Here is a 26,706-nt window from a genome sequence, read left to right as displayed (position 1 = left end):
GCACAGGGTGGGAAGAACCAGGAAACTCAGCTCTTGCCCCGTGGCCGGGGCCAGGACAGCTTCTCCTGACTGGTTTCATTTTATATCACATGCATTTTTGGTTCGTGCCTGTTGCCATCAGCGGCTTGGATGCCTCTGGAAGTACGTGGGGGTAGAGATGAACTCGTGACCCTTCCCCCACTCGCCACCACCTCTGATCAGAGGCTATGGACGCCCCCACTCCTGCGGGAGGGCAGGTTCAGTGACAGAAGTTCCCCATTTCACCATCAGGCAAATGCCTGTGGGGCACTGATCTACAAGCCCCGAGCAGGAGGCCAGGCGGCCCTGCAGCCTGGGCGGACAGCCAGCGAACCCAGGGAGGAAGGGCTCCCAGCATTGTGAGGAGAAGCTGAGCCTGGCTGGGGGCTGAGCCTCACATGCTCCTCACTGAGGGCCAAAGGTGGGAACCAGACACAGGCTGCCCTGACCCAGCCCTGCTCCTAAACACTGCACTTCCTGGTGACATGGCTGCTACCGGCCCAGGGGCTGGGTAGCTGTGTGCCACAGAGCCCAGTCTAGGTGTGACCTGTGCATCTGCAAAGCCACCTGAACATGAACAGACACTGGCTCCGATTCAGCAGCATACACTTTATTTCTAAATAGGCATCCAGTGACATGACTGTTCACACATCTATTCCTGACTCCCTTAAAGAGTCAGAGATGGCGCAGGGGCTCCCGCATGGCAGCCACAGGCCCCCCACCTCTGACCCGCTTTCCCCCCTAGCCCGAAGCCCCATCAAGAAGAGCAGCACAGCACTGCTCAGGAAACGGGCCTAACAGGGGCCTCTCCCAGCTCACTTGCAGGAGAAAAATGAGTACGTCTGGCCTTCATAATGCTTCTTAAAACAAAAACCCAGCACTCTTCATTTTTACATAGGAAATGATGAAAAGGAATGTAAGATTCACATCCATCTTGACAATTCAAGCTTTGCCATCTTGAGGACAATTCAAGCTTTGCAGATCCCTACTTGGAGAAACCGTCAATGCCTTTGGTATAAGCCAGGCCGTGCCCACCATGCAGGTGGGAGTAGTGGGGCCTCCCCATCCCGGCCTGAGGCTCTGTCTCCAGAGGGCTGGCAGGTGACTTTTGACCACGGATGCATATCTTCCTATTCAGTCACAGGCCCACTGCTCACCAGCACTTCGCATTCACCCCAAAGCCAGTGAAGCCCCCGCAGAGCAGCCAGGGAGACCAACTCAAGGGCACCAGAGAGCACAGCAAGAAAATGGCTCGGGGGAGGGGGACGGGACAGGGCAGGGGCGTGTATTAGTCTTCCTTCTGTTACGTGCCCGCTAACAGTGAAGCCCCTCAATGTCTAACTGTTGGAGAACTGTTGGGGAAATGGCAGGAGCCTAAATGGAAGGGGGCTGGCTCTTTATTCTCTTGAAGCCTGTATCTGACTGAGATGGAGGGCGTTAGGCAGAGGGCCCGGAGCTCTGGAGACGCCTTCCCAAGGACACTGCTTCATGACTGCATCAGGAAGCTCAGGGTTTCCTACCTGTCCCCAGCAAGGGCAGCACACACTGGCACTCACTCGGCAGGGAATCTGGGGGGCAGAGGGGGACCTTTTCTCTTCTGCATGTGAAATCCTTGTCAGTGGCAGCCAACGGCCACTGAGCTTCTCCCCACACAGGAATCAGGCAGCAGTTCCAGCCCTGAGCCACCCCCGGCCACACCTACACCCCAGCCTGCACCCTCCTCAGCAGAAGAGGCCTGGCCTCGGCCACCCTGCTGAGGACTCTGTAAGCATATGCGCCCCGTGGGTACATGGACCCGAGACTTCATGAGGCCAAGCCGTGCCGATGGCACCCTTGCCAAGGGTTTTAAGAAGGGTCCCCAGTCACCCATCTTTCGGCATTCCATGGCACACAAAGGAATCCTGTGGGCTAACCTGGGTGACTCTGGCGCTCAGGCCTGCCCCTTGGCCTCATGCCAGCCAGCCCGGCTGGCCCAGCCCAGTCCACCCACTGTGAAGAGGGGTGGCTGGCTTAGGGTAAGGGCCGAGAGGGCTTCAGTTCTGCCTCTGGGCAGAGTGTCTGAGCTCTAGATGATGGAACTGAGCCACCCTTAGCCTGGCCCTGGCCCAGCCCCCTGCAAACTTATCTCGGGAACCTAGAAGCCAGCCCCTTTCCCTGCGAGACCACACACAAGTCATGGGGTGGTTGTTCCGAGGGGTCATAACAACTACAGGCTGCAGAAAGCGTGGGATTTACTCCAAGAACTGGTTCCACACGGCAGCGCCTGTGGTGGAGGGACTGCTGGCTAAAGGCTGGTTTCCCCAGCGCTCCCTGGCTCCAGCCTTCCCTCACCCTGAAGTATTCCTCCTACATGCCACAGTTCTCCTGTCCCACGGCCTAGACCCAGAAGAAAATAAATACACATGCAGGAAGATACAGTTAAGCTGCATATTTTTCTATCTTCTGCGCATTCACTGCCCCAAATAGAATTATCGGGTGTGCTAAAGGTAGACAGCAGCAATTTGTTATTCTCAGGCAAAGACATTTGAAAAAAACTGACCCAGAAAAACAGACTTCTATGGCTTTTGTTACCAAGGCGAGTCAAGACTGCCAAGGAACACGGGGTGCCCTCATCTCTTGGGGGCACTCTCCCAGGCTGCTGACCTCACCTGGCCGCCTGGGGGCAGACAAGGCTCACAGGAGATCGAGGCAGGTGCTGGTACCTCCTGGGAAAGGTCCCGCCACCCCCTCTGCCCCGCCACAAATCCTAGGGCCCCCCCACCAAGCCCCACATGCTCTTCCGCCACAGCATCCTTTTCAGGTCTCAGCTGAAAGCATGAGGCCAGGTGTGGCGTGGTTGGGGCTATCAGACCTGGCGGCGAGGGGGCAGACGGAAATGGGATCTGACTCTTTTCATTGCTTTATCTGTGAATTTAAGATTAGGAAAGAAAGAAATCCTGGCAAACAACTGATTGCAAAGCAACTGACATCTGGGAGACGGGACCCTAAACTTCAGGCGAGAGTGAGTTCTGGCAGGGGCGCAAGAACAATCTGGTCTCAGATCCCTGCCCCCACTCGCCCAGGGGCAGGCAAAGGTCCCCACCCTCTGACTTCCTCTCTTCTCTACTAGAAGGAAATGGTGGAGACCAAAATTAAGCAAGGCAATGGCTCAAATGATAGGGTTGAGAAATTTAAAAAGATCATATTTTAGCTCTATCAAGTACAAATTTACTTTTCATGCAAAAAGTAAACAGCGTGCTTCCTGCCCGGCTGGCCTGCTCTCACTTCAGGGGCAAGGCGAGGTGGCAGCATCGGGCCTGGCCTCTTGTTCCTGGCACAGGTCCTGAGGTCAGTCCCTCCTGATATCCAGAGCCACACCGTCTGAGGTGGAAGAGATGGAGATGCGTTTGCTCCAGCCCAGGGACCATGCTGGCCCACCGTGTCCCCAGAGAAGCAGGAATGCACATGGTGAATTAAACCACCCCAGGGGGCCAGGTTCCAAGGCTCCCTGGGACCCAGAACCACATACAGAAGTTGGCAATGGCCCTTCGATGAGCTGAGCAGTTTGAGGCTTGTCAAAGGGGAGGTGAGGAGAGGATGCGAGTCAGTGACTCCATTCCGTCTGGACATGACTGACAGCTCCTCACCCTGAGATGGCTGAGGAGGCCGGGCCCCTGGGACAGGGCTGGGGTGTGTGTGCGTGGAGCATCTGCTTCTGACTCCAGGTCGGGGTGGGAGAGGGGAGCACTGGGTGCTGCTGCTCTGGCCCCTGCCCCAGTGCTTTGGGGACCCTAGCATGGGTGACAAATGGGATCCAACGTGGTGGGGAACTGGGAGAGGGGAAAGAGGATGGAACCCTGATTAGCAGCGAAGATGGCAGCAGTGAGCAGACACTGCAGGGCCTCGGCACAGTGGCCTCCGGTTAGACAAAAGAACAACTGAGTATGGGAATGGTGGGGAGGGAGATCAGATGGCAGGAGGTGACTACGAGGCTCTCAGCACTTTGCTGTAAAATGCATGAATTTAAACCTAATTAAGACAGCAGTTGTGGGCCAGCAGGAACCCTGTGCCTCTAGCTTTTCCCTCTAGAGGGCGCTCTGACCCTGCAAGATAAAAGCCTTGGGTTGCAGCTTGCAGGGGGCTCTAAAGAAGATACCAGAAGGTACCAGTGTAAACATTCAGAAGATGCCCAGAGAAAGGCAGCAGCCACCTGCTGTCCAGGGAGACAGGCTGAGAAGTGCCAATCAGACAAAGGGAAAAAGGTCACTCGGTTTCTCTCCCTCTCTCTGAGGGAGCACAGGAAGTGCCACAAAGGGCAGCGGGAGGTTTTCAAGATTTCTGGGCCCTGCCACTTAGGTCAGAATTGTGGCTGCGGAGGCATCTTGATGACTCAAAGGCAGGTGGCTCACCCCTGGCTCTGCCAGTCCGGCGGGGGCAGGATGAAGGCGGTGGCTGGGGAATGGCACACCTGTAGATGGTGCTCTAGGCGGGGGGCCACAGGGGTCCTCCAGGTGGCGGGGTAGGTGCCCCAGCTTCACAGATGACTGGCACTTGGCCCCGTGCTCCCTCCCCTCTGTGGGCCGACGAGCCACACTGAGCAGAGGCTGGCTCAGGGAGGAGTGGGGAGATGACAGTTTCCCAAGAAGTCACCTGGCTCCAAAGGCCTGGCAAGTTCTGGACTAAGGTGACTCTGCAGCCAGTACCTCGCCCCGCCCTCTATGTCTGGAGTCCTGAAGGGGCTGCTGGATGCACACACCTCTGCGAGGCCCCTGCTGAGTGTCTGTGGGCAGCAAACGCCCATCCTGGGCCTGCCTGCCTGAAGCCTTGGCACCTGGCGTCAGAGCAGCTCCTGCTCGTCGTCCTCGGAGCCGGAGGGGCCCTGGCGTACCTCCTCGTACCACTTGTTGGTGAGAGTTTTCATCTGGATGCGCCCGTGGTGCAGGTCCTGGGTCCAGAGACACAACCAAGCCGTCAGGGGCAGGGCCAAGGAAGGGAGGGGAGGCTGCTGGGTGCCTTGGGTGGGGTGTCTGGGGAGGAGGTAGGAGGTAGGGTGATGGCCACAGGCAACTTCAGTTTCAATTGAACAAACTGAGCTGGGATTGTTCTTTGTGGGGGTGGAGATCACGGGAGGTGTCATTCAGAAAGAAGGAGGTAGCATGGCGTGAGGTTGAAAATGTGGTCTCTGGAGTCAGACACACTTAGCTCTGCTCCCAATTATGCCCGTATTGGCTGTGATCTCGCGGGGTTACTGCACCCCCTTGGGCCTCCATCTCCTCAGCTGTCAGGGAGACAGCTGCATCCACAGCACAGGATGCTGGAGAAGGAAGCAGTTGTGGTCACAGTCACTGGAGCTGCCTGGCTCCTGGAAGAGCGCACACACCGGCAGCTATCAGAATGGAAAATGGGCCTGCATAGAAACAAAGCAGGCAGCCGCAGGAAGAGCCCCACCCCTACGCAAGGCCTCCAACTAAAGAGAGGCCAGCAGTGCCCCGAGGGACAGAACCAGAGGCCTGAGCTGGGGGCAGCCTTGGGCCACAGCCTGAGGTCCTGGTATGTCTGAAATTCCTCAGCTGATCGATACCCCGTGTCTGTCATCCAGGAAAACCAAACTGTGTTAACAAATCTATTATTAACCTCGCACTAAACGTGGCAGCGAAGGAAAAACAGCAGATGCCGAGTTCCACAAGCATGTCCAGCCTGCAGATCAGGAGGCAGCAGCCTGGCGGGCCCATGTGAGACTTTCTGCCTCCCCACTCTTCCTCCACCCCACCCTGGGCCACCGCAGGTCCTGAAGGAGGCAGGCAAGGGACCCCCAGAAAGTGTGGCCTGGCCGGTATCCCACCTCCTGCGTCAGCCTCCGAGTGAAGAAGGGGTTTAGGTACTTGGCGTCCAGCCACATGAAGCCTTTGAGGTCCTGCCGCCTGATGTAGTGGGCCTCGTACTCCTCCTCCGTGAGCTCCGACAGGTGCTCCGACTCCACAGTGTTGCCCTGAGCAGGGAAGAAAGGCGGCCCGACGGCCATCAGCAGGCACCATCGGGGGCACCTCTGGAAGCCCCCACACCACCCAGGCCGCCAGTGTCCCCAATCCTAACTCCACTTGATCATCAGTGCAGGGTGACGATGGGCAGCAGACGGCCTCCTGGGAGCCCGCAGGGAGGCAGGAAGGTCCCTCAGGGCACAATGGATGCCCAGGACCCCACCTAGGACAGCTAAAACAGAAGGACTGGGCCTGGGCTGGGGCTTGGTTTTTAAGCTTTTCAAGCTTTTTGGGTGATTCTATCATGCAACCAGGACCGGAACTGCTGTTCTGGGCTTTTCATTAGCAGCAAATTGCACAGGGAGGCTTTTTGTGTCTTTGCCTGTGGGTCTATTAGCTAGGACTCCACCATGGACAGGCTTTTGCCAATCAAGTCAGGAGAGGAGAGGGGAGAGGGACACATCCTGTAGGCATTGGAGAGGGATGAGAAAAGGGCCCCATGTGGAGGGGAGGGCCAGAGGTGAAGAGGCAGGAGCAAAGCAGACAGGCTCTGAGTGCAGTGCCCGTTCTGCTGCAGGAGCCTTGGTGGGGCCACAGGTGCAGGTGGTGGCGGGGGTGGGGGGGGAGATGGGTGCGGGGCAGGAGCAGGGAGGGGAGATGACGGCAGGGGAGGGGAGGGCATTTAGATGCTGTGAAGCAGTGGTTGTCAAACACTGGTCTGTATTAGAATCTACCTGGGGGGCTTGTGAAACCACAAAATACGGAGCCCACCGGAGCCACCTGCAGAGGTGCTAATTCAGTAGATCTGAGTGGGCTTGGGAATCTGCAGATCTAACAGGTTTCCAGTGATGCTGCTAGTCTGGGGACCCCATTTTGAGGACTGCTGATCAGTGTGGTGGTGAAGAACGCAGGCTTGGGAGTCTGCCCGCAGCTGTCTGATCTGATTCTCTTGGTGCCTCAGCATTCTCATCTGCAAAATGGGTATAATGAAAGCACCAGTTTCCATGCAGGCTATTGGGACAATCTGAGATAGTCCAAGGAAAATGCAAGCACACTGACTGCCACAGAAAACATTCCAGAAACTCAGCGGTTCATCCTCAGAGGAGCTGTCCTGTTTCTGCTAGTGCTGTGCTTCGCCAAGCGTGTTCACAGGATTGGCTGCAGCAGTACTACCTGGCAACTTGTTAGAAACGCAAATTCTTAGCCTGGGCCACATAGTGAGACCCTGTCTCTACTAAAAATAAGAAAAAAATTAGCTGGGTGGGGTCACGCCTGTCTGGAGTCCCAGCTACTCCAGAGGCTGAGGTGAGAGGATCGCTTGAGCCCAGGAGGTCCGGGCTGCAGTGGGTGGCCACGATCGCGCCACTGCACTTCAGCCTATGCAACAGAGTGAGACCCTGTCTCGGAAATAAAGAAGAAACACAAATTCTTTCGGACCCCATGCCAGACCTATGAGATGCTGGTAACAGACCCAGCAGCCTGTGTGTAGCAACCCCCCACCAATTCTGATACCCAGAAAGACCTAAGCTAGAGCTTTTGTGAAAACCAAAAAAGTTGGTAGATAGGGGTTGGGGGCAAAGGGCCTCTTAGTGTGATGGAAGTTCTGCAGAGCCAGGCCTCACAGCCATCTGGAACTTTCCTCCCAGCAGCACTGCACTGGCTGAGGGGCCCAGTTTGGAGACTGGAGGCCATGGTCTTGCCAGCCCTGACTCCAATGTTAGCCGTGGATGGCTACGTGAGGACTCCTGGGCCTCTGATGACTGATTAAAGTTACTGAGGCCTAGCATATGGAAACTAGAAAGAGATGCATGTCCAGAAATGCACGATTGGCAGGGGATGCTCTGGGCTGGAGCCTACAGCAGCCTCTGCTTTGGTCAGAGGGCCTAGCTTTGCATAGAGGTCCTGAGGGTGAAGACAGGGCAGGAAGGCAGCTTGGTGGCAGGGGCAGCGGCTTGTAGGAAGAAGAGGTGGGCAGGCTGCAGAGCCTCAGCTCTCCCTACAGCTGGGGCCTGGGTACCTCCAACCCCACACCATGTCTGTCCTTGGGGGAGTACCCCTCACGGCCCTCACAGCCACCACAAGCCGTCCTCCCCTCCTCGGGCCCCTAACAGGTGGTTTTTAGTAAAACCATACTGGGGAATGATGGGATTTTGAAACCCTCAAACCTGGGCCCTGACAGGTGTCTCAGCTGCTGGCAGGGCAGAGGCACTGCTAGGAGAGTGGCATAGGCCCAGACTCCTGTGGTGCCCTATGGAGCTTCAGAGAGGGAGCAGATGGGGTCGCCCACAGCTTCCCTGGCTGCGGCAGGTCACAAAGTTGCCAGACACCCCCGCAACAAGAGCCATGCTTCAGAACTCAAGTTCTGTCACCTCCTTCTCAGTGGGGGACCGGTGTGTGTGCGTGTGTGTGGAGGTGGGCGTCCTCAAAGCAAGGCTCATCTCCCCATTTCCTGACAGTGGGGACCATCAGCTGTGCAGCAGGCCAGCCCCCTGCCCCACCCCGCAGGTGCGTGATACTGACCATCTTCTCCGTCTTGCTGAGGTTGACGTCCTTCTTGTTCCTGCGGCGTGCCTTGGCGTCCTCGATGTCCATGAGGCGAATGAGGGGCATGGTGCTGCCGCCCAGCAGCAGGATGGTGAAGAGCACAATGACGATGGTGGTGGTGCCGATGAGCTGTCGCTTCTCCATGGGCTCCAGGTCCAGGTGCAGGCTCAGGGCATAGGGGATGGCCCCCCGCAGGCCTGGGGGACAGCAAACAGCATGAGAGGACACAGTGAGGAGGCAGCAGCTTCATGGGCTGGCTTCCCTGGAAATCCACCAGCCCAACACTGCGACCAGCCGATTATTCTAATGGCCCTGCTAAAGGGCGTGTGCTCGCCCTGTGAGGCTTTGGGGTGTAAAGAGCAGGTGGCAGAGATGTGGGGACCACAGACTCACCTCCATGCCCACTTGGGCAGATCAAATGAGGTGGCCTGCCCCAGCTACAGAGCCCCAGGTGTGGGTGCAGGAGGACTTATCAAGCCTGACGCTCGTGTCCTGGAAACTGCAGGACAGCTGCTGTGGGCTGAGCCCTTCCTGTGTGTGCGCCAGGCCCGGGCAGGTGTTCAGCGTGTAAAGCATCACTGGATCTTCACAGGAATCCTTACCGAGCAGCGATACTCTTGTCCACAACACACAGATGAGGGATGGAGGCCAAGAGCAGCATGGCCCACCCAGGGCCACTCATCTAATACCCACAACAGCACAGGATGCAGTGTGTCCAGTACCCCTCCTATCTCGAGATGCTGCCCCTGTGGAGGCCCCTGGTGGCACTGATGGGGCTGTGGGCTGCTTAGGTGGTAATGAGGCTGGCTGGTCCCCTGTGAGGCTACTAGGAAACAACTGAGGGGCATGGACTGAGCTGGGAAACAGCACTTTCCTCTCTTAGAAGCTTCCTGGCTTCCTTGGCGCCGTACTGAGGGGACAGGCAGTCCTAGCCCCACCCTTGGGGAGCTCCTAGAGCAGCTGGGAGGAGACACAGCAAATGAGGGTTGTGAAATGGTACCTGGAAGAGAAGGTGGGAGGGTGGGGTGTAGACAGCACCAGGACCTGCCCCAGACAGGAAGGCAGGGAGGCTCACATCACCAGGGGGTAGGACAGCCAGACTGCTGCAGGCCAGACCCAGATGGGGAGATGGCAGGGCAAGAGCAAAGGGCACATAATACAGAGACATGGCAAGGACGAAGGACTCTCAGCCTCTCTAAACCTGTCACGGGCCAGAGGGTTCAGTGGCATGGCACATGTCATGTGCTTTAACAGGGTATGTACCCAGCAAGTGCTTAGTACCAGCTAGCCAGGCCATGGGGCAATTCAAAGATTTCTTGGGCAAGGGAGATGCAAAGGCATAGGGATGGCGGCATCTCCATGGCATCCAAACAGGCAGCTGGAAACAGGAGTATGGATCCCAGAGGGAGGTCTGGGTTTGCGGGAACAGCTTTGGACTAGGTGGAAGTGAAGGCCAGTGGATGCGTGAGCACACTCAGTGAAGTGCAGAACACACAAACAGAAGCGGGGCTGGGGCCAACTCCTGAAGAAGCTGCTATTTGAGGGGTTAGTGAAGGGGGACAAGCCCAAGGAGACACCAAAGAGGAGAAAGGAGGAGCTTGCCCCAGAGGCCGGGGAAGAGGGTGAAACGGTCCTCATCAGAGGCAGGGGCGGTGGGAAGGAGGTGGACTAGGATGGGGGCGGATCCCTCCCCTCCAGGTCTGGCTGCGGGAGGTCACTGGTGACCTGCCAAGGCCAATTCCTGCCCTGTGGACGGTGAAGAAGTGGGGAAAATAAGCGAGCATGGCTCACTCGCAGGGGTCTGGCCATGGCGAAAGAGGCGTGGATGCAGCGGCGGGGGACGTGAGGAGGAACTCTGGCTGAAGTTCCTGGTGTTTTGTAGGAAGGAGAAGCTCTGATTGCTTAAATGATGATAGGAGGGGCCGGAAGCAGACGCTTGTTCGGTGCCCCTCGTTGAAGATCCAGGAAAGCCTGGATGGAAACCCACGGAGCAAGAGCCCAGGGAGCCTGGGAGAGAACAGGAGCTGACAGCCCCCGCCATTTCAAATACACTCCAACCTTCCCTGTAACGCTCTCTCATCCTCATGCCCCCCTTCCCAAATAGCTCACATCACTTCAAAAACCTCTGACACACTTCTGCAACCACTTTACAAAGTAGTTTGCCTCACTAGAAAAAGAGATTAGGAAAAAAATGAGTTTTTCTCACCATATATATATGTATACATACATAGACATATACGTACATATATATGAAACATATACATTTTTAAACATGGCCTTTAGAAAGAAGAGAAATCTGAGACAAACTTGCAGATATGCCTTTGGATAAAGAACATTATAAAGTATGTTGCTATAACTCAACCCACACGGAAAATACTTTAATTATAATATTTAAGCAAGAAAGCATAAAGAACAGTATGTATTGCTCAAAAATAAATTTAAGGATGCCTATGGATCCAGTTCTTTAGAAGCAAAGATTTATGAAATCATTTCCATCCTTTAAAAAGCGATTAAATAGCAACTGAAACATTCAAATTAAACTACCAGAACTTTGTGACTTAAAGGAAAAATATCCAAAACTAACATAAGGTATGAAACAGTTTCAACTTTCACCTTTTCTACCTTGAGTCCATTATTACTTCAGCCTAGAAAACCCACAGGGAGGCACTGAGCCACGCCCAGCTGCGTCCTGGACTGCACTGTCCTGTCCAGGGTAGAGTGGCAGAAATCCCGGCTCTGCCTCCAGTGGTCACGTGACCCTGGGCATGTCCTTTGCCCTCTTCCAACCTAGCCTCGCCCACTTCATAGCACCATGGTGAGGGGCACCATCTTGGTTGCAGTAGGTGCCATTAGACGGGAGTATTGATTACTTGTGGCTTTGCCAAGGGCGCTGGCAGAGAACCATGGCTCTCTCTGTGTGGGGCGTGCTTTTAACAGGTATTTCCCCACTCCATTTATTCAAGATTTGACTTACCACTAAACCACATGATGAACATCATCTTCGGTGTGATTTTATGATCCCGGAAGAAATTCAGGAGGTAGGAAAGAGGGAAAATGTTTACCGCTCTGCCAAATAGTACAAGCACCTGTTGATAGCAACAAACTAAGTCTTAGGTGAAAACATCTGGCTCTTCACGCTGAAGCTTCTTGAAGCTGTTGCAGACTGTGTAACACATCCAGTACAAATGCAGCATTCCCCTCATTCCCCTCAGCCACAAAAGACACGAGCAACACCATGCTCGTGAGAGACCCAGCATGGGCGTGCTGCCGGAGCTGCGGGATTCTATGCATCTAGGAAAGGATAAAGCTTTGTACGTTACCTTTCTCAGTAGCCAGAAAAGAGAACCGACGAGGTATCAGGAAGGGCATTAGTAATGACAGCAGAACAAAACTGAATGCCAAGAGGCTGTACAGAAGTATTCACAGATTAGTTTAAGGAAAACCTGACTCCAAAGGCGCTCCTCCTTGGGACAGGCCTGCATTGATCATTCCAGCCCCAAGGGGACAGACAAGGTGTTTCTGCCTCTCCCTCAGGGAAAGGAGGGCAGCTGTGAAGGACCTACCCATGCGTGGAAACACTGCTGTCTGAGCAAGAGGAATGCAGAGGTAGGGTCTACAAGGAGGCCATATGCCCCGGCTTAGCTGGCCAGCTTCTTGCTGTGGCTTTTGGTTCCTCTCCAACTCCAAAGGCATGTTAGTCTTGGCAAAGTACAGCTTTATGTAAAGTTCACATCTTGTGTTGTTTGTTTTTTTTTTTTTGAGACAAGGTCTCGCTCTGTCTCCCATGCTGGAGTACAGTGGCGCGATTGTGGCTCAATGCAACCTCAACCTCCTGGGCTCAAGTGATCCTCCCACCTTAACCTCCCAAGTAGCTAGAACTACAGGCATGCACCACCATGCCTGGCTAATTTTTTAAACTTTTTAGTTAAAGATGAGGTCTTGCTATGTTGCCCAGGCTGGTCTCAAACTCCTGGTCTCAAGCAATCATCCTTCCTTTGCCTCCCAAAGTGCTAGGATTACAGGTGTGAGTCACTGCACCCAGCCTAAAGTTTAAATCTTATCCAAGTGGATTCTTAGGACATTTATTACTTTACTTTCATTTTCTTCATTTTGGTTCTTACCATAATTACTTGAAAAGGATGACACAGACATATACAGCACATTCTTTAGGCTTTCAGTTTATTCCTTTAACAAGCATGAATTTTACAGTATTTTTTTTTTTTTTTTTTTTGAGATGGAGTGCTGTGGTGCGATCTTGGCTTACTGCAACATCTGGCCCCCAGGTTCAAGCAATTGTCCTGCCTCAGTCTCCCTAGTAGCTGGGATTACAGGTGTGTGCTACCATGCCCAGCTGATTTTTGTATTTTTAGTAGAGACTGGGTTTCGCCAAGTTGGCCAGGCTGGTCTCAAACTCCTGACCTCAAGTAATCTGCCCGCCTCAGACTCCCAAAGTGCTGGGATAATAGGTGTGAGCCACCATGCCTGGTCAAGAGTAAATGTTTCCAATCATCAAACATTTCTATGCCAGACAACATGCTGATCATTTTACATGCATTATCCTGCTAAATTTAAATCCCTGCAAAGGTCTTATAAAGTAGGTATTATTATCTCCAGTTTATAGGCAAAGGAACTGAGGTATAGAGAGATGAAGTAATTGGTCCAAGTTGACAAGGCAGGAAGTAATGGATTCAAGCCTCAAATCTGGTTCAGACCCCAAAGCCCATGCTCTTGACCACTAAGCGGAGCTTACAGGGTAGGAACTGTAACCCATCACAGCACAGGCCATCTCCACTAGCTGCAGGGCCAGCCTGGGCCTAACTGCTTAGAGAAAACTGAGTTGTCACCCCAGGGCATCCTCTCATTTTCCTCCCAACCTGTGGCTGAAATAGTCACCTCCCTGTTTCACCCACTGAAATCCAATCTTCCATGCCTACACTGGTGTTTCAGGTTTGATTAAATGTGTCCCCTTTTATCCAGTGGCCACACTAAAGGCTATTATACTTTTTTTTGAGACGGAGTTTCGCTCTTTTTGCCCAGGCTGGGGTGCAAATGGCGAGGTCTCGGCTCACTGCACTGCAACCTCCACCTCCCGCGTTCAAGCAATTCTCCTGCCTCAGTCCCCCGAGTAGGTGGAATTACAGGCGCAGACCACCACGCCCAGCTAATTTTGCATTTTTAGTAGAGACAGGGTTTCACCATGTTGGCCAGGCTGGTTTCGAACTCCTGACCTCATGATCCACCAGCCTCGGCCTCCCAAAGTGCTGAGATTACAGGTGTGAGCCACTGCGTCCAGCCTAGGCTATTATACTTTCTGTAAAGGACTTTTGCTACTTTTGCTGCTTTTTTTTTGCCCTGAAACCTGAGTTTGGAGGACGAATAACAGTGACCAAGAGCAATGAGCTCTTGCTGAGTGACAGGTGGAAGTACCCAGGTTGCAGGCAGACTATCTTATAAACAGACAAATATAAATAGACAAATTTGAAGAAAACTGCAGTAAGAAGTACATAATAAACTATCCAGAAAAATTAGGAAAGAGAAAGAAATCCCAGCTCTATAACCACTGTGAACATGTGGCTACATTTTCTTTACATACTTTCTTTTTTTCTGTGCATAATAGTTTTACATGGTTATGATCAATTACATATTCAATTTTGAAATCTGCTTTTACCTCCTCACACAAAAACCTACAAACCTGTACTTTTATTTAAAGACCATAATATTCAAGGCCATTAAAAATCTTAAAAAACAAGACTGAGCGCGGTGGCTCATGCCTGTAATCCCAGCACTTTGGGAGGCTGAGGCAGGTAGATCATGAGGTCAGGAGTTCAAGACCAGTCTGACCAGTATGATGAAACCCCATGTCTACTAAAAATACAAAAATTAGCCGGGCATGGTGATGTGTGCCTGTAATCCCAGCTACTTGGGAGGCTGAGGCAGGAGAATCACTTGAACCTGGGAGGTGGAGGTTGCAGTGAGCTGAGATCGCACTACTGCACTCCAGTCTGGGCGACAGAGTGAGACTCCATCTCAGAAAACAAAAAAACAAAAAACCTTAAAAAAGTCCTTGCTGGGGATATTTATTCACTTAATTCTACCCCTGCCCCCTTGGTGTATGTTTGTGATTTTTTTTTTTTTAACAAAAGAAACTTTAAACAAAAGACTGTCTATGTAGCTGTTGACTTTGAACAGTTAACAGTTACATAAACGAATCCGGAACATGTGTTTATTGATCTACAAATAAGTAATTAAATAAAAAAACAAGGAAAATACTTACTATGCACCAGATGACAAAGGAAATTTCAAACTTGTGAGGAAAACTAAAAATGGACAGGCCAAGAAATGCAAACACACATGTTTCTGAAACAAACCAAAGAATGGATTATTCAACCCCAATGATTTCATTCCAATATGGTACTAAACTGTTAAGCAAGCAAACATTCACAGGCAGAATCCAATACAACACTTTCCTTATTTTCTTGAAAACCCTGCAGCCAATATCTTGGCCAAACTTGTGCTTAAATTCTCTTATTCTTTTCTACTATATAAGCAATATGTCCCTGGTATTCAGAAATCTCTTAATGTAATGAGTCAACTGTCAAATACTTCTGCAAATAAACGCAATCCCGCCCAGGGAAGATGGAAACACATGAATCTGCCGATCTGCTGAACACTGTCACTAGCTAGGGTCCCAACTGTGGCAACGTGGCCAAAATTCAGAGCAAATGACTGCGACGCCACATGACAAACGTGAAGGGGTCTTTAGTTAACTTCCACATGATTAGCTTAATATATTTAACCTTGCCACAAGGTTTAGAACACAGCTCACACCCAGCAGGATTTGCAGAGTGAGACTCATTGCTAACTCTTGGCTCCACTCTGCAAGCCAAAAAGAGCCCAATATTTACTCTCTGTCACACAAACTTGTATATTTTAAGAAAAAGCACCTTATAAATTTCTCACACTAGGCTCTCTGCTTAAACTGTGATGTCCCTCAGAATAGCATAACGACTAAAGAGATTAAAACTGTATATATATATTTTTTAGAGACAGAGTCTCACTCTCTCTCCCAGGCTGGAGTACAGTGGCATGATCTCGGCTCACTACAACCTCCACCTCCCGGGTTCAAGCAATTCTCCTGCCTCAGCCTCCCGAGTAGCTGGGACTGTAGGTGCCCGCCACCACACCCAGATAATTTTTTTTTTTTTTTTAGTAGAGACAGGGTTTCACTGTGTTGGCCAGGCTGGTCTCGAACTCCTGACCTTGTGATCCGCACACCTGGGCCTCCCAAAGTGCTGGGATTACAAGCGTGAGCCACTGCGCCTGGTCTAAAACTGTATTTTAAAATAGCTGATCATAAAGAGCAAGGCTGTTTTACATTCTAACAATGTTTTTCCTTTGAATGGTACCCAAGTTTAAAACAAGTCCACAAGCTGGAGAGTTTACCCACCCTCCTCTCTTTGAAATTTTTTCTTATCTAATATTGTGTGATCTTTCCAAATGAGCACATTTAGAAGACATTCAGATCTAGTGGATGCTTTTTCCTGGCAGCATCAACTCCAAGGTCTGGATATATCATGGTTAACCAAAGCCCCTTCACATTTGTCATGTGGCGTCGCAGTCATTTGCTCTGAATTTTTGCCACTTTGCCACAGTTGGGACCCTTGCTAGTGACAGTGTTCAGCCAGCAGGCAGAATCGTGTTTATCCTCTTCCCTGGGTGGGATCATGTTTATCTGCAGAGTATCTGACGGTCTTTCAGTCACACTTGACAAACTGTCAAAATTTGACAATTTTTCTAATGACCAATCCTCTATGGATGGATATTTAGATTGTTTCTATTTCTGAGAGGTTCAGCAAACACCCCAGTACAGGCTAAATTCCACACGGTTGAACTGTTGGGCCAAAGAGTACGTGCCTTTTAAATTCAGACAGACATGGCAAATGACTCTCCAGAAAAGATTCCAGTAGGCCTGTTTTCCACACACCAAGGCCAGAAGTGGGTATTATCAAGCTTAACATTTGCCAGTCTGCTGGGTAAAAACCAGAATCTTTTTGGATGGATGATTTGCTTTATGTGTCTTTAACTGGGAGGGTCAGAGTCAGAATCTGTAGTCTCACTTTCTGAGAGAGGTGCTGTACAAATAATACCCTCTGGCCCAGGAAGAGAGAGACCTGGCCCAGGAATAGAGAGAACTGGCCCAGGAATAAAGAGACCTGGCCTGCATACCCACTTCTTGGCCATGAGACCATGGGCAAGTCACGTGACTACTCCTCACCTGAGCCTCCTTATCTGCTAAGTTTCTGCCTGGCCTGCCCCTGCCTTCTAGCATGCTAACAGTGTGGAAGTAGCAATTAAAAATGAGACAAATGACTGGGCGTGGTGGCTCTTGCCTGTAATCCCAGCACTTTGGGAGGCTGAGGCAGGTGGATCACAAGGTCAGGAGATCAAGACCATCCTGGCTAACACGGTGAAACCCCATCTATACTAAAAATACAAAAAACAAAATTAGCCGGGTGTGGTGACGGGCACCTGTAGTCCTAGCTACTGGGGAGGCTGAGTGAGAGAATGGCGTGAAACCGGGAGGCGGAGCTTGCAGTGAGCCGAGATCGCGCCACTGCACGCCAGCCTGAGCGACAGAGCGAGACTCCGTCTCAAAAAAAAAAGAGAGAGACAAATCCCCCAAAATGCCAGGAGTGACTTTGATGATGACAACTAGGGCAGGAGCCACTTGGGGGCCAGCTTAGAGAGACATGGTGAGAGTTGTTCCCCGACTCCAACCACTTCCAAGTATAAAGTTGGTGGGGAGATACATGGGTATGTCTGAGCGTGGGGAAAATAAGCTCGAACAAACTGCTTAAAGACAAAGCCATCATGGTTTATCCCAGCCCAACAAATGACACCTCTACTGCAAACTGTCCCCGAGTGACGTCCCTCAGGCTGCTCTGTGAATAAAAGATTCTGTGGACAAGTTTGGAAAATTCTGTAACTATATCCCCCGTTAAGGATTTTACAATGCACATTTGCTGAAAAGTCTGGCAATTCATAAATGTTAAATTTTATTTAACCAGGATTTCCTAAACTCTTGACTACAAAATTTATCTTTTTCTATCTTTCTTTTTTTTTGTTGAAGATCATAGCCCACTGCAGCCTCGAACTGCTGGGCTCAAGTGATCCTCTCAGCCTCCCAAACAGTTGGGATTACAGGCGTGAGCCCCACGCCTTGCTTCACTATGGAGCCATTTTCATCTAACCATCATTAATATTATTTCCAAAGACTACATTTTTGGAAATGTCACATTAATACATTAAAAATTCATGTCTCAAATGTTCATAATTGGTTCTCACTATTTTTGGTCTTTAAATCGTAGGCACCAGATGTTCATTTATTAGGTGTTTGGTTTACTTTATGAAATTTCAAAGCCAGAGGAACAAACAAAAGATAAGCGAGTACGGGATCTGGCTCTGAGGAGCTGCTGCCCTGCTGCCAAGGAAAGTCTCAACTGACTCTAAAACAGGGTAAGGAAGAAAGATCAGCTCTGGGTGGGCCTGTGCATGGCCACACAGACGCAGAACTCACCACACAAGAAGGCCACGGTGCGGAGGGTCTGCTGCATGAGGATCTGGGTGACTGGGGAGAGGTTATGGTGCGTGTAGTGGGACATCACAATGCCTGAGAACAGGATGGCCATGATGCCTAGACAGGGAAAGAACAGAACAGAAAGCACTGCCGTGTGATCCCCAACTCAGATCTCACAATGCCTGCAAGGCCCTGGGGCCTAAAGCATTAGAGGATTTAAGAAAAAGGAAAATAAACTAATACCTGAAGCCTCCCACAGGCTTCAGAAAAAATGCCATGGGTCCCTTCACTCTGGCAGCCTCATTACTAGCTGGGTGACCTTGAGCCACATTACTCAGAGCCTCAGTTTTCACTTCTGTACAGTGGGACTAATAGTAGCCACTCACAGAACTGTTAGGAGGGTGAGTGAAAATAAGCCACATGAAGTCCCCTTCACAGTACCAGAGCTAAAAAGGTATGGACTATCACTGACATCCAGGGATAGCACTGGCAGATGTGGAACCTGTGGCTATCGAGGGCCCACTGCACTGCCCCCAACTTTTTTTTTTTTTTTTTTTTTTGAGACAGAGTTTTGCTCTTGTCACCCAGGCTGGAGGGCAATAGTGCGATCTTGGCTCACCGCAACCTCTGCCTCCCAGGTTTATGTGATCCTCCTGCCTCAGCCTCCTGAGTAGTTGGGACAACTACTTTTTTTTTTTTTTTTTTTGAGACGGAGTCTCGCTCTGTAGCCCAGGCTGGAGTGCAGTGGCCGGATCTCAGCTCACTGCAAGCTCCGCCTCCCGGGTTCACGCCATTCTCTGGCCTCAGCCTCCCGAGTAGCTGGGACTACAGGCGCTGCCACCTCGCCCGGCTATTTTTTGTATTTCTTAGTAGAGACAGGGTTTCACCGTGTTAGCCAGGATGGTCTCGATCTCCTGACCTCGTGATCCGCCCATCTCGGCCTCCCAAAGTGCTGGGATTACAGGCTTGAGCCACCGCGCCCGGCCAAGGGACAACTACTTTTTAGTAGAAATAAAGTTTCACCATGTTGGCCAGGCTGGTCTCGAACTCCTGACCTCGGGTGATCTGCCCGCCTTGGCCTCCCGAAGTGCTGGGATTACAGGTGTGAGCCCACCGTGCCTGGCCAACTGCACCGTTTTGCATAAGGAGCTTGAGCACCTATGAATTTTCTATATGTGGGGAGTCCTAGAGCTGATCCTCCACAGATGCTGAGGGATGACTATATAAGGAGTGCAAGCAAGCAAACCACTCTGGGGGGGCAGAAAGGAGCCTAAGAATCTGCGTAAGGATAATGTGTGGATTCTTTTTTTTTTTTTTTTTTTTGAAACGGAGCCTCACTCTTGCTGCCCAGGCTGGAGTGCAATGGCATGAACTCGACTCACTGCAACCTCCACCTCCTGGGTTCAAGCGATTCTCCTGCTTCAGCCTCCCAAGTAGCTGGGATTACAGGCATCCACCACCAGGCCCAGCTTATTTTTGTATTTTTAGTAGAGATGAGGTTTCTCCATGTTGGTCAGGCTGGTCTCGAACTCCTGACTTCAGGTGATCTACCTGCCTTAGCCTCCCAACATGCTGGGATTACAGGCATGAGCCACCGCACCCGGCCTCTTTTTTTTTTTTTTTTGAGACAGGGTTTCGCTTTGTCGCCCAGGCTGGAGTGCAATGGCGTGGTATCAGCTCACTGCAACCTCCGGCTTCTGGGCTCAAGCAATCCTCCCACCTCAGCCTCCTAAGTAGCTGGGACCACAGGCACATACCACCACGCCCGGCTAATTTTTTGTGTTTTTGTAGAGATGGGTTTCACTATGTTGCCCAGGCTGGTCTCAAATTCCTGAGCTCAAGCAATCCAACCTGCATCGGCCTCCCAAAGTGCTGGGATTATAGGTGTGAGTCACCTCACCTGGCCAAATGTGGATTTTGATGGATTTTTAAAATACTTTTCCTTAACTTTGAATTTTCCCATAATCCTGAACTACTGTCATTTAAAAAGGTAATGCATCTTTTCTTCAGAGCCCTGCACCAGGGTGTCTACAACCTTCTGTGCTTATGCAGGATTCGAGCCTCGACATTTGTCCGCTGCCCTCAGTCACTCCTGCGGCACTCACAGTTCTCTTCTCAGCATCTCCCTGTGTAGGCAGCAGGAAAGGGGTCTGTATTTCATGTAAGGAAGCTGAGATTGTCTTAAAAAGTCATCAAATAAGCTGCCAAGATATACTAATTGCAAGTCAAACTTCATAAGCAAAGTTTTAATTCACTTCTGCCATTTTGTGGAAATAGGGCTTATCTGGCAAACTTTCCATGTATAAAAGGGTGAAAATTGGCCGGGCGTGGTGGCTGATGCCTGTAATCCCAGCACTTTGGGAGGCTGAGGCAGGTGGATCATGAGGTCAGGAGTTCAAGACCAGCCTGGCCAAGATGGTGAAACCCCGTCTCTACTAAAAATACAAAAATTAACCGGGCATGGTGGCACATGCCTGTAATCCCAGCTACTCCAGAGGCTGAGGCAGAGAACTGCTTAAATTTGGAGGAGCGGAGGTTGCATGAGCCGAGATCGTGCCACTGCACTCCAGCCTGGGCGACAGAGTGAGACTCTGTCTCAAAAAAAAAAAACAAAAAAAATCACAGAGCACTGTATTACAGACATGTCAACTGCTAAGCTTACTGTAACACAATACCCTACAAAATATAGGAAACCTACTTTTCTGTATTTCCCAGCAGGTGTGGGCTGGCTGAGTGACAGCAGGAGCTGGACATTTGATCTCCTAACCCCTTTAGGAAACAGCAAGTGCCTTCGCTCTTCATTTTCCCCTACAGTGAGATTCCAGCCATGCTTCCTGTAAGACACACCAGACATGGTGGGCAAAGGAAAATGAGAGGGTAGGAGACTTCTTTACCTGCTCCTTTAGGGCTCTTTGGAGCTCAAGATTGTTTTTGCTGCTGTTGTTTTTCTTTGAGATGGAGTTTCACTCTTGTTGCCCAGGCTGGAGTGCAGTGGCACAATCTCAGCTCACTGCAACTTCCGCCTCCCGGGTTCAAGCAATTCTCCTGTCTCAACCTCCCAAGTAGCTGGGATTACAGGCACAGTCTTGGCTCAGCCTGGCTACAAAGGCCGACGGTAGCCCTGTGGGATTGAGGATCTAACATGGACCAGTCTTCCCGCTGGTTTTCCCTACAGGAAATCTCCATCTTTAAGGACGTCACCAAATTCAAACATTTTGGATTTTTCTGCATGGATAAGTAAGCCCTGTCTGGGGGCTGAGTCTGGACCACAGCTGCCACCTATGCACTTGACCCACTGTTGGCATGGGGCCATCTGGACAATCCCAGAGGGCTTTACCCTGGGCTAGTGTGGGGTCAGGGCACCTTGAGTTCTAGGCAAAAGGAAAGAAGGTCAGCAGCAGGCACAAAAGCCAGAGGGATGGCTCAAGTATCTGCTTCATATGCCCTCCAGAAGCTAAGGGGACTCTCCACCACCCACACCACCCTCGTCTGCAGCCACTGGAGCAGACTATAGAAACACAAAAGGGGGGTTCGTGCAAACCAGGCTAACATTTTTAAGTGAGGTAAAAGGCACGGTATTTTTAAAAATACACTTATGGAAGAATCTCCTTTAAGAAGGCAAAATCATTTAAGCAAGCAGATAATGCAGCAAAAGCATTCAGCCTCCTGAAGGAAGAATGGCAGAAAAGAAGAAAGGGAGAGAGGAAATCTACTTCTGTTTATGGTTACATCCACTGTTTCAGATGTAATAAAGGAAGACAGTATGGGATTCAAATCCAAAAGGCAGTGAAAAGGTATCATGGTACAATTTCCACTGTACTGTGCCTTACTGTGTGTAAAATATGACATACTTCTTGAGGGCTGAGTGAAACCATAATGAGTATGCTATGTTAATTACTCAATAATAAACATATTTTGCCATAAAACATTCAGACTCACTGAGGTATAGAGTAAAAGAGAATCTCTATTCACACTGCCCGCTCAGAGGTAACTACTCTTAACTACTATTAACACTTCAACACGCAGACTGCCAGTTCTTTCACCATGTGATTATAAAGTTTATCTTTAAAGTAACAGGCTGGGCACGGTGACTCATACTTGTAATCTCAGGACTTTGGGAGGCCAAGGTGGGTGGACTGCTTGAGCCCAGGAGTTTGAGACCAGCCTGAACAACAGAGTGAGGCTCTGTCTCTACAAAAATTACAAAACTAGTCGGGTGTGGTGGCACGTGCCTATGGACCCAGCTACTCAGGAGGCTGAGGTGGAAGGATCACCTAAACCTGGGGAGGTCAAGGCTGCAGTAAGCCATGATTGTGCCACTGCACTCCAGCCTGGGCAACAGAGCATGATCCTGTCTCAAAAAATAACATTAAAATAAAATAAAAATAAAGTAATAAACAGGATCCTATCACATATATAGTGCCTATACCAGCAGAGCAATTTCTTTTCAAGGGCTTCCAACTCTCTTTTCTTGGTGCATATACTAGAACCCCAGCTCCTTTTCAGGCCTACAGAACCTGTGAGGCAGTGTCCTGGCCACACTGGTCTTCCTTCTCTTCCTGGAGCATGCCACACTCCCGCACATCTATCTTCAGACCCGTGGCTCCTGCAGTTTCTGCTGCCAAAACCCTCCTTCCCTAGAGCGTCCCTGGGCTGGTTCCTCTCACCACACAGGTCTGAGCTCCAGTGCCACCTCCAGGAGACACCTCCCTGATTGCCTGAGCTCCCAATCCATTCTCTACCGCGTGCCACTCTCTGTCTTTAATTTTTCTTCTTGTAATTTCTTGCCACCTGGAATTGTCTTATGGGTTTGCTTAAATTCTGGCTTTCTTCTGCAGGAAAAGGAAACTGATCTTGAGGTGTTTATAAATGTAGCCCCAACAGCAAGGATAGTTCTCAGCATAGGGTGGACATTTAATAAATATTTCTTGAATGGGTGAGAGATTGATTTTTCAACTTAAAGAATTTAACAATATGTCAAATTCTTCCCATGGCAGTACAGACAGGTCAAGTTCATTTTTTAAGAGGCTGCACAGGATTCCATAGTGCACATGGACTGGAATTTGATCTTTTCCATTACTGATGAACATAGAGTTCCTTCCAATTTTTCTTTTTTTTTTTTTTTTTTTGAGACGGAGTCTCGCTGTGTCTCCCAGGCTGGAGTGCAGTGGCCTGATCTCGGCTCACTGCAAGCTCCGCCTCCCGGGTTCACGCCATTCTCCCGCCTCAGCCTCCCAAGTAGCTGAGACTACAGGCGCCCGCCACCACGCCCGGCTAGTTTTTTGTATTTTTAGTAGAGACGGGGTTTCACCATGTTAGCCAGGATAGTCTCGATCTCCTGACCTCGTGATCCACCCGCCTCGGCCTCCCAAAGTGCTGGGATTACAGGCTTGAGCCACCGCGCCCGGCCTCTTCCAATTTTTCTCTCCCAAGCAGTGCTGCAGTGGAATTCCTTAGATATCTGTGCATAAGAGCACTGCACCATACATTCTATCTTTGGCCAACTTCATGCCAGTATCTTTTTTTTTGAGATGGAGTCTCACTCTGTCACCCAGGCTGGAGTACAGTGGCGGGATCTCGGCTCACTGCAACCTCTGCTTCCCAGGTTCAGGCGATTCTCCTGTGTCAGCCTCCCAAGTAGCTGGGACTACCGCACGTGCCACCATGCCCAGTTAATTTTTGTATTTTTAGTAGAGATGGGGTTTCACCATGTTAGCCAGGATGATCTCCATCTCTTGACCACGTGATCCGCCTGCCTTGGTCTCCCAAAGTGCTGGGATTATAGGTGTAAGCCACCGCACCTGGCCCATGCCAACATCTTAAAGCGTTATGTCGGCTGGGCGTGGTGGCTCATGCCTGTAATCCCAGCACTTTGGGAGGCCGAGGCGGGTAGATCACAAGGTCAGGATTTCAAGATCAGCCTGGCCAAATGGTGAAACCCCATCTTTACTAAAAATACAGAAAAAAAAAAAAAAAATTAGCCAGGTGTGGTGGTGGGCGCCTGTAATCCCAGCTACTCGGGATGCTGAGGCAGAGAGCTGCCTGAACCCGGGAGGCAGAGGTTGCAGTGAGCCGAGATGGCGCCACTGTACTCCAGCCTGGGCTACAGAGCAAAACTCCATCTCAAAAAAAGAAAGAAAGAAAGAGTTATGTTATAATTAATCCTGCAAACTCATCCTTCGAGCCCTAAGTCCCCTCCTCTGTGACTCACCCTGACAATGTCACTCTGTCCCATCCCCTCCAAGCCCAGTGTTTGCTAACCACTCTGCCTAAGTAGGGTCTATTCATCTTTGAATCTTTAGTGTCAGAGGCCAAAGTGGCCCTCAAAACTGGCTTGACTGAACAACAAAAATAGTTAACATGGATACAATTAGAATGAATATTCTGAGAATAGCTAACGTTTGCTGAGTAATAGGGAGACTATTTGATTTGCTGTGGATACCAGGAATTTTTTAGAATAGAAGGGGATATTATTAATTCATCATGTTGAGACAGAGGGCAAACCAGGACTTGTGGCCACCCCAGTAGTGGCACAGATGCCCCATCAGGACTCTCACTTGCATTGCTCCCTTCGTCCTCAGCAAAGGCGTCAGGCTGGCCCTTTTACTTGTCTATTTTATGATGAGGAAGTAGAGCATGAGGTGGTTAAGTCTGTAATCTGAGGTTACACAGCCAATGAGAGGTGGAGCTGGGATTCAAATCCAAGTCTGTCTGTTATCCAGCTCCAGTTCTTAACAACCGTGTTCCCTACATGTAGATTTACATAAATAATTCCCACTTCCTAGGAAGAGAATGTCCTGCTCCACAGTCTTGGGAACCACTTGAGATCAGTCCTTTGTGACAGTCAGGAAAAGGGGAGCACACAAAGGAAGGTGAAGACAGCAGAAACACCACGCTTTCCATCTGTGCTTTCACAGTGCGGCGCAGAGCAGCCACACACCACACAGGGCCATCCTGCCCCTCTCTGAAAACCCTGTGGGACAAATACCCAAAAGGCAAAGCACGGGCAGGGCAGGTTCCCTCACCCAGAGGCAGATCTGGTGTTCCTGGCTGGCACTGCTGTGTGTGGAGCAAGGTCCCTAAGGAAACGAAACCCCTCTCCACAGGAAACACTGCCACTCTGAAAAGAAGGTAAGAAAAACACTCCCTGATTTTAATCACAGATTCCAAACAGATGCATGAAACACATCTTTGCCAACAGGTACCTAGTGATCATCTCAAGGGGGTAGAGGAACAATTTTAAAAAAATAGATGTAAAAATAGCTAGGCTAGCCGGGTGCAGTGGCTCAAGCCTGTAATCCCAGCACTTTGGGAGGCCGAGACGGCGGATCACGAGGTCAGGAGATCGAGACCATCCTGGCTAACACGGTGAAACCCCGTCTCTACTAAAAAAATACAAAAAACTAGCCAGGCGAGGTGGCGAGCGCCTATAGTCCCAGCTACTCGGGAGGCTGAGGCAGGAGAATGGCGTAAATCTGGGAAGCGGAGCTTGCAGTGAGCTGAGATCCGGCCACTGCACCCCAGCCTGGGCAACAGAGCGAGACTCCGTCTCAAAAAAAAAAAAAAATAGCTAGGCTAGAGCCAAATGACTCACAGGTAACCTTTTTGTAAGTGCCAACATTCAGTCAAGAAAGGGAACCTGATGGCGGACACCAGGATGGAATTACCCTGGTGAACTGGTTTGCGATGAAAAACAAAACCCTGAAAATGGCGAGTCCACTCTGCTTCCTCCTTGTGCTGCTCACGCAGCACCCACATGCGACTGCAGATAGCGACTGGGTAGAAAAATTCTGTCAACTGAGTCACTAAAGACCACTGGGACTTCCGCTTTGTGTCTGAAGAAATTACTGCTACACAGAACACTGTCCTGCTCTACATAACTACAAAACCTGATACAAGATATGAAACAACACTCTTTTCTGACATGGGACAAAAGATAGGGTAGGACTGTGATTCCTGCCAGAAGGGAAACAAGCAAGGCGGCCACTCTTTCCCCAGGCCCCCTGCTGAGCTGGCGGTCTGAGGCTGGGGCTTTAGAGGGCTGTCCTGTTGAGTCGGGGCTGAGCTGGCGGTCTGAGGCTGGGGCTTTAGAGGGCTGTCCTGTAGAGTCGGGGCTGAGCTGGCAGTCTGAGGCTGGGGCTTTAGAGGCTGTCCTGTTGAGTCGGGGCTGAGCTGGCGGTCTGAGGCTGGGGCTTTAGAGGGCTCTGTCCTGTTGAGTCGGGGCTGAGCTGGCAGTCTGAGGCTGGGGCTTTAGAGGGCTGTCCTGTTGAGTCGGGGCTGAGCTGGCGGTCTGAGGCTGGGGCTTTAGAGGGCTGTCCTGTTGAGTCGGGGCTGAGCTGGCGGTCTGAGGCTGGGGCTTTAGAGGGCTGTCCTGTTGAGTCGGGGCTGAGCTGGCGGTCTGAGGCTGGGGCTTTAGAGGCTGTCCTGTTGAGGCGGGGCTGAGCTGGCGGTCTGAGGCTGGGGCTTTAGAGGCTGTCCTGTTGAGGCGGGGCTGAGCTGGCGGTCTGAGGCTGGGGCTTTAGAGGCTGTCCTGTTGAGGCGGGGCTGAGCTGGCGGTCTGAGGCTGGGGCTTTAGAGGGCTGTCCTGTTGAGTCGGGGCTGAGCTGGCGG

The 26,706-nt window shown here is 50.9% G+C and overlaps 1 protein-coding gene across 23 annotated transcripts in view; it reads right to left on the bottom strand.

Annotated features, from left to right (window-relative positions):
* Positions 1-612: 612 nt before the first annotated feature.
* The window catches only part of SLC9A8 (solute carrier family 9 member A8), an 82,080-nt gene continuing 55,986 nt past the window's right edge, over positions 613-26,706 (bottom strand). For 12 of the 23 annotated variants that reach the window (XM_074005530.1, XM_045363102.2, XM_074005533.1 and 9 more), the window contains 6 exons: positions 18,097-18,213; positions 14,794-14,876; positions 11,494-11,605; positions 8,496-8,716; positions 5,840-5,986; positions 613-4,942 (listed from right to left, as the gene is read on the bottom strand). In XM_074005530.1, the coding sequence (XP_073861631.1) occupies positions 4,835-4,942; positions 5,840-5,986; positions 8,496-8,716; positions 11,494-11,605; positions 14,794-14,876; positions 18,097-18,213 (788 nt within the window). In that variant the 3' untranslated portion in view covers positions 613-4,834. Of the gene's footprint in view, positions 4,943-5,839; positions 5,987-6,746; positions 6,946-8,495; positions 8,717-8,912; positions 11,606-14,793; positions 14,877-18,096; positions 18,214-20,794; positions 20,931-26,706 lie in introns of all 23 variants that reach the window. The other 11 variants (XM_065523286.1, XM_074005539.1, XM_074005538.1 and 8 more) reach the window with 7 other exon arrangements.

The sequence above is a fragment of the Macaca fascicularis genome, chromosome 10, assembly GCF_037993035.2.
Source record: "Macaca fascicularis isolate 582-1 chromosome 10, T2T-MFA8v1.1".
In the NCBI taxonomy this organism is placed as follows: domain Eukaryota; kingdom Metazoa; phylum Chordata; class Mammalia; order Primates; family Cercopithecidae; genus Macaca; species Macaca fascicularis.
Note: the sequence above shows the minus strand (reverse complement) of the source record. Positions and strands in the feature narration are given on the sequence as shown.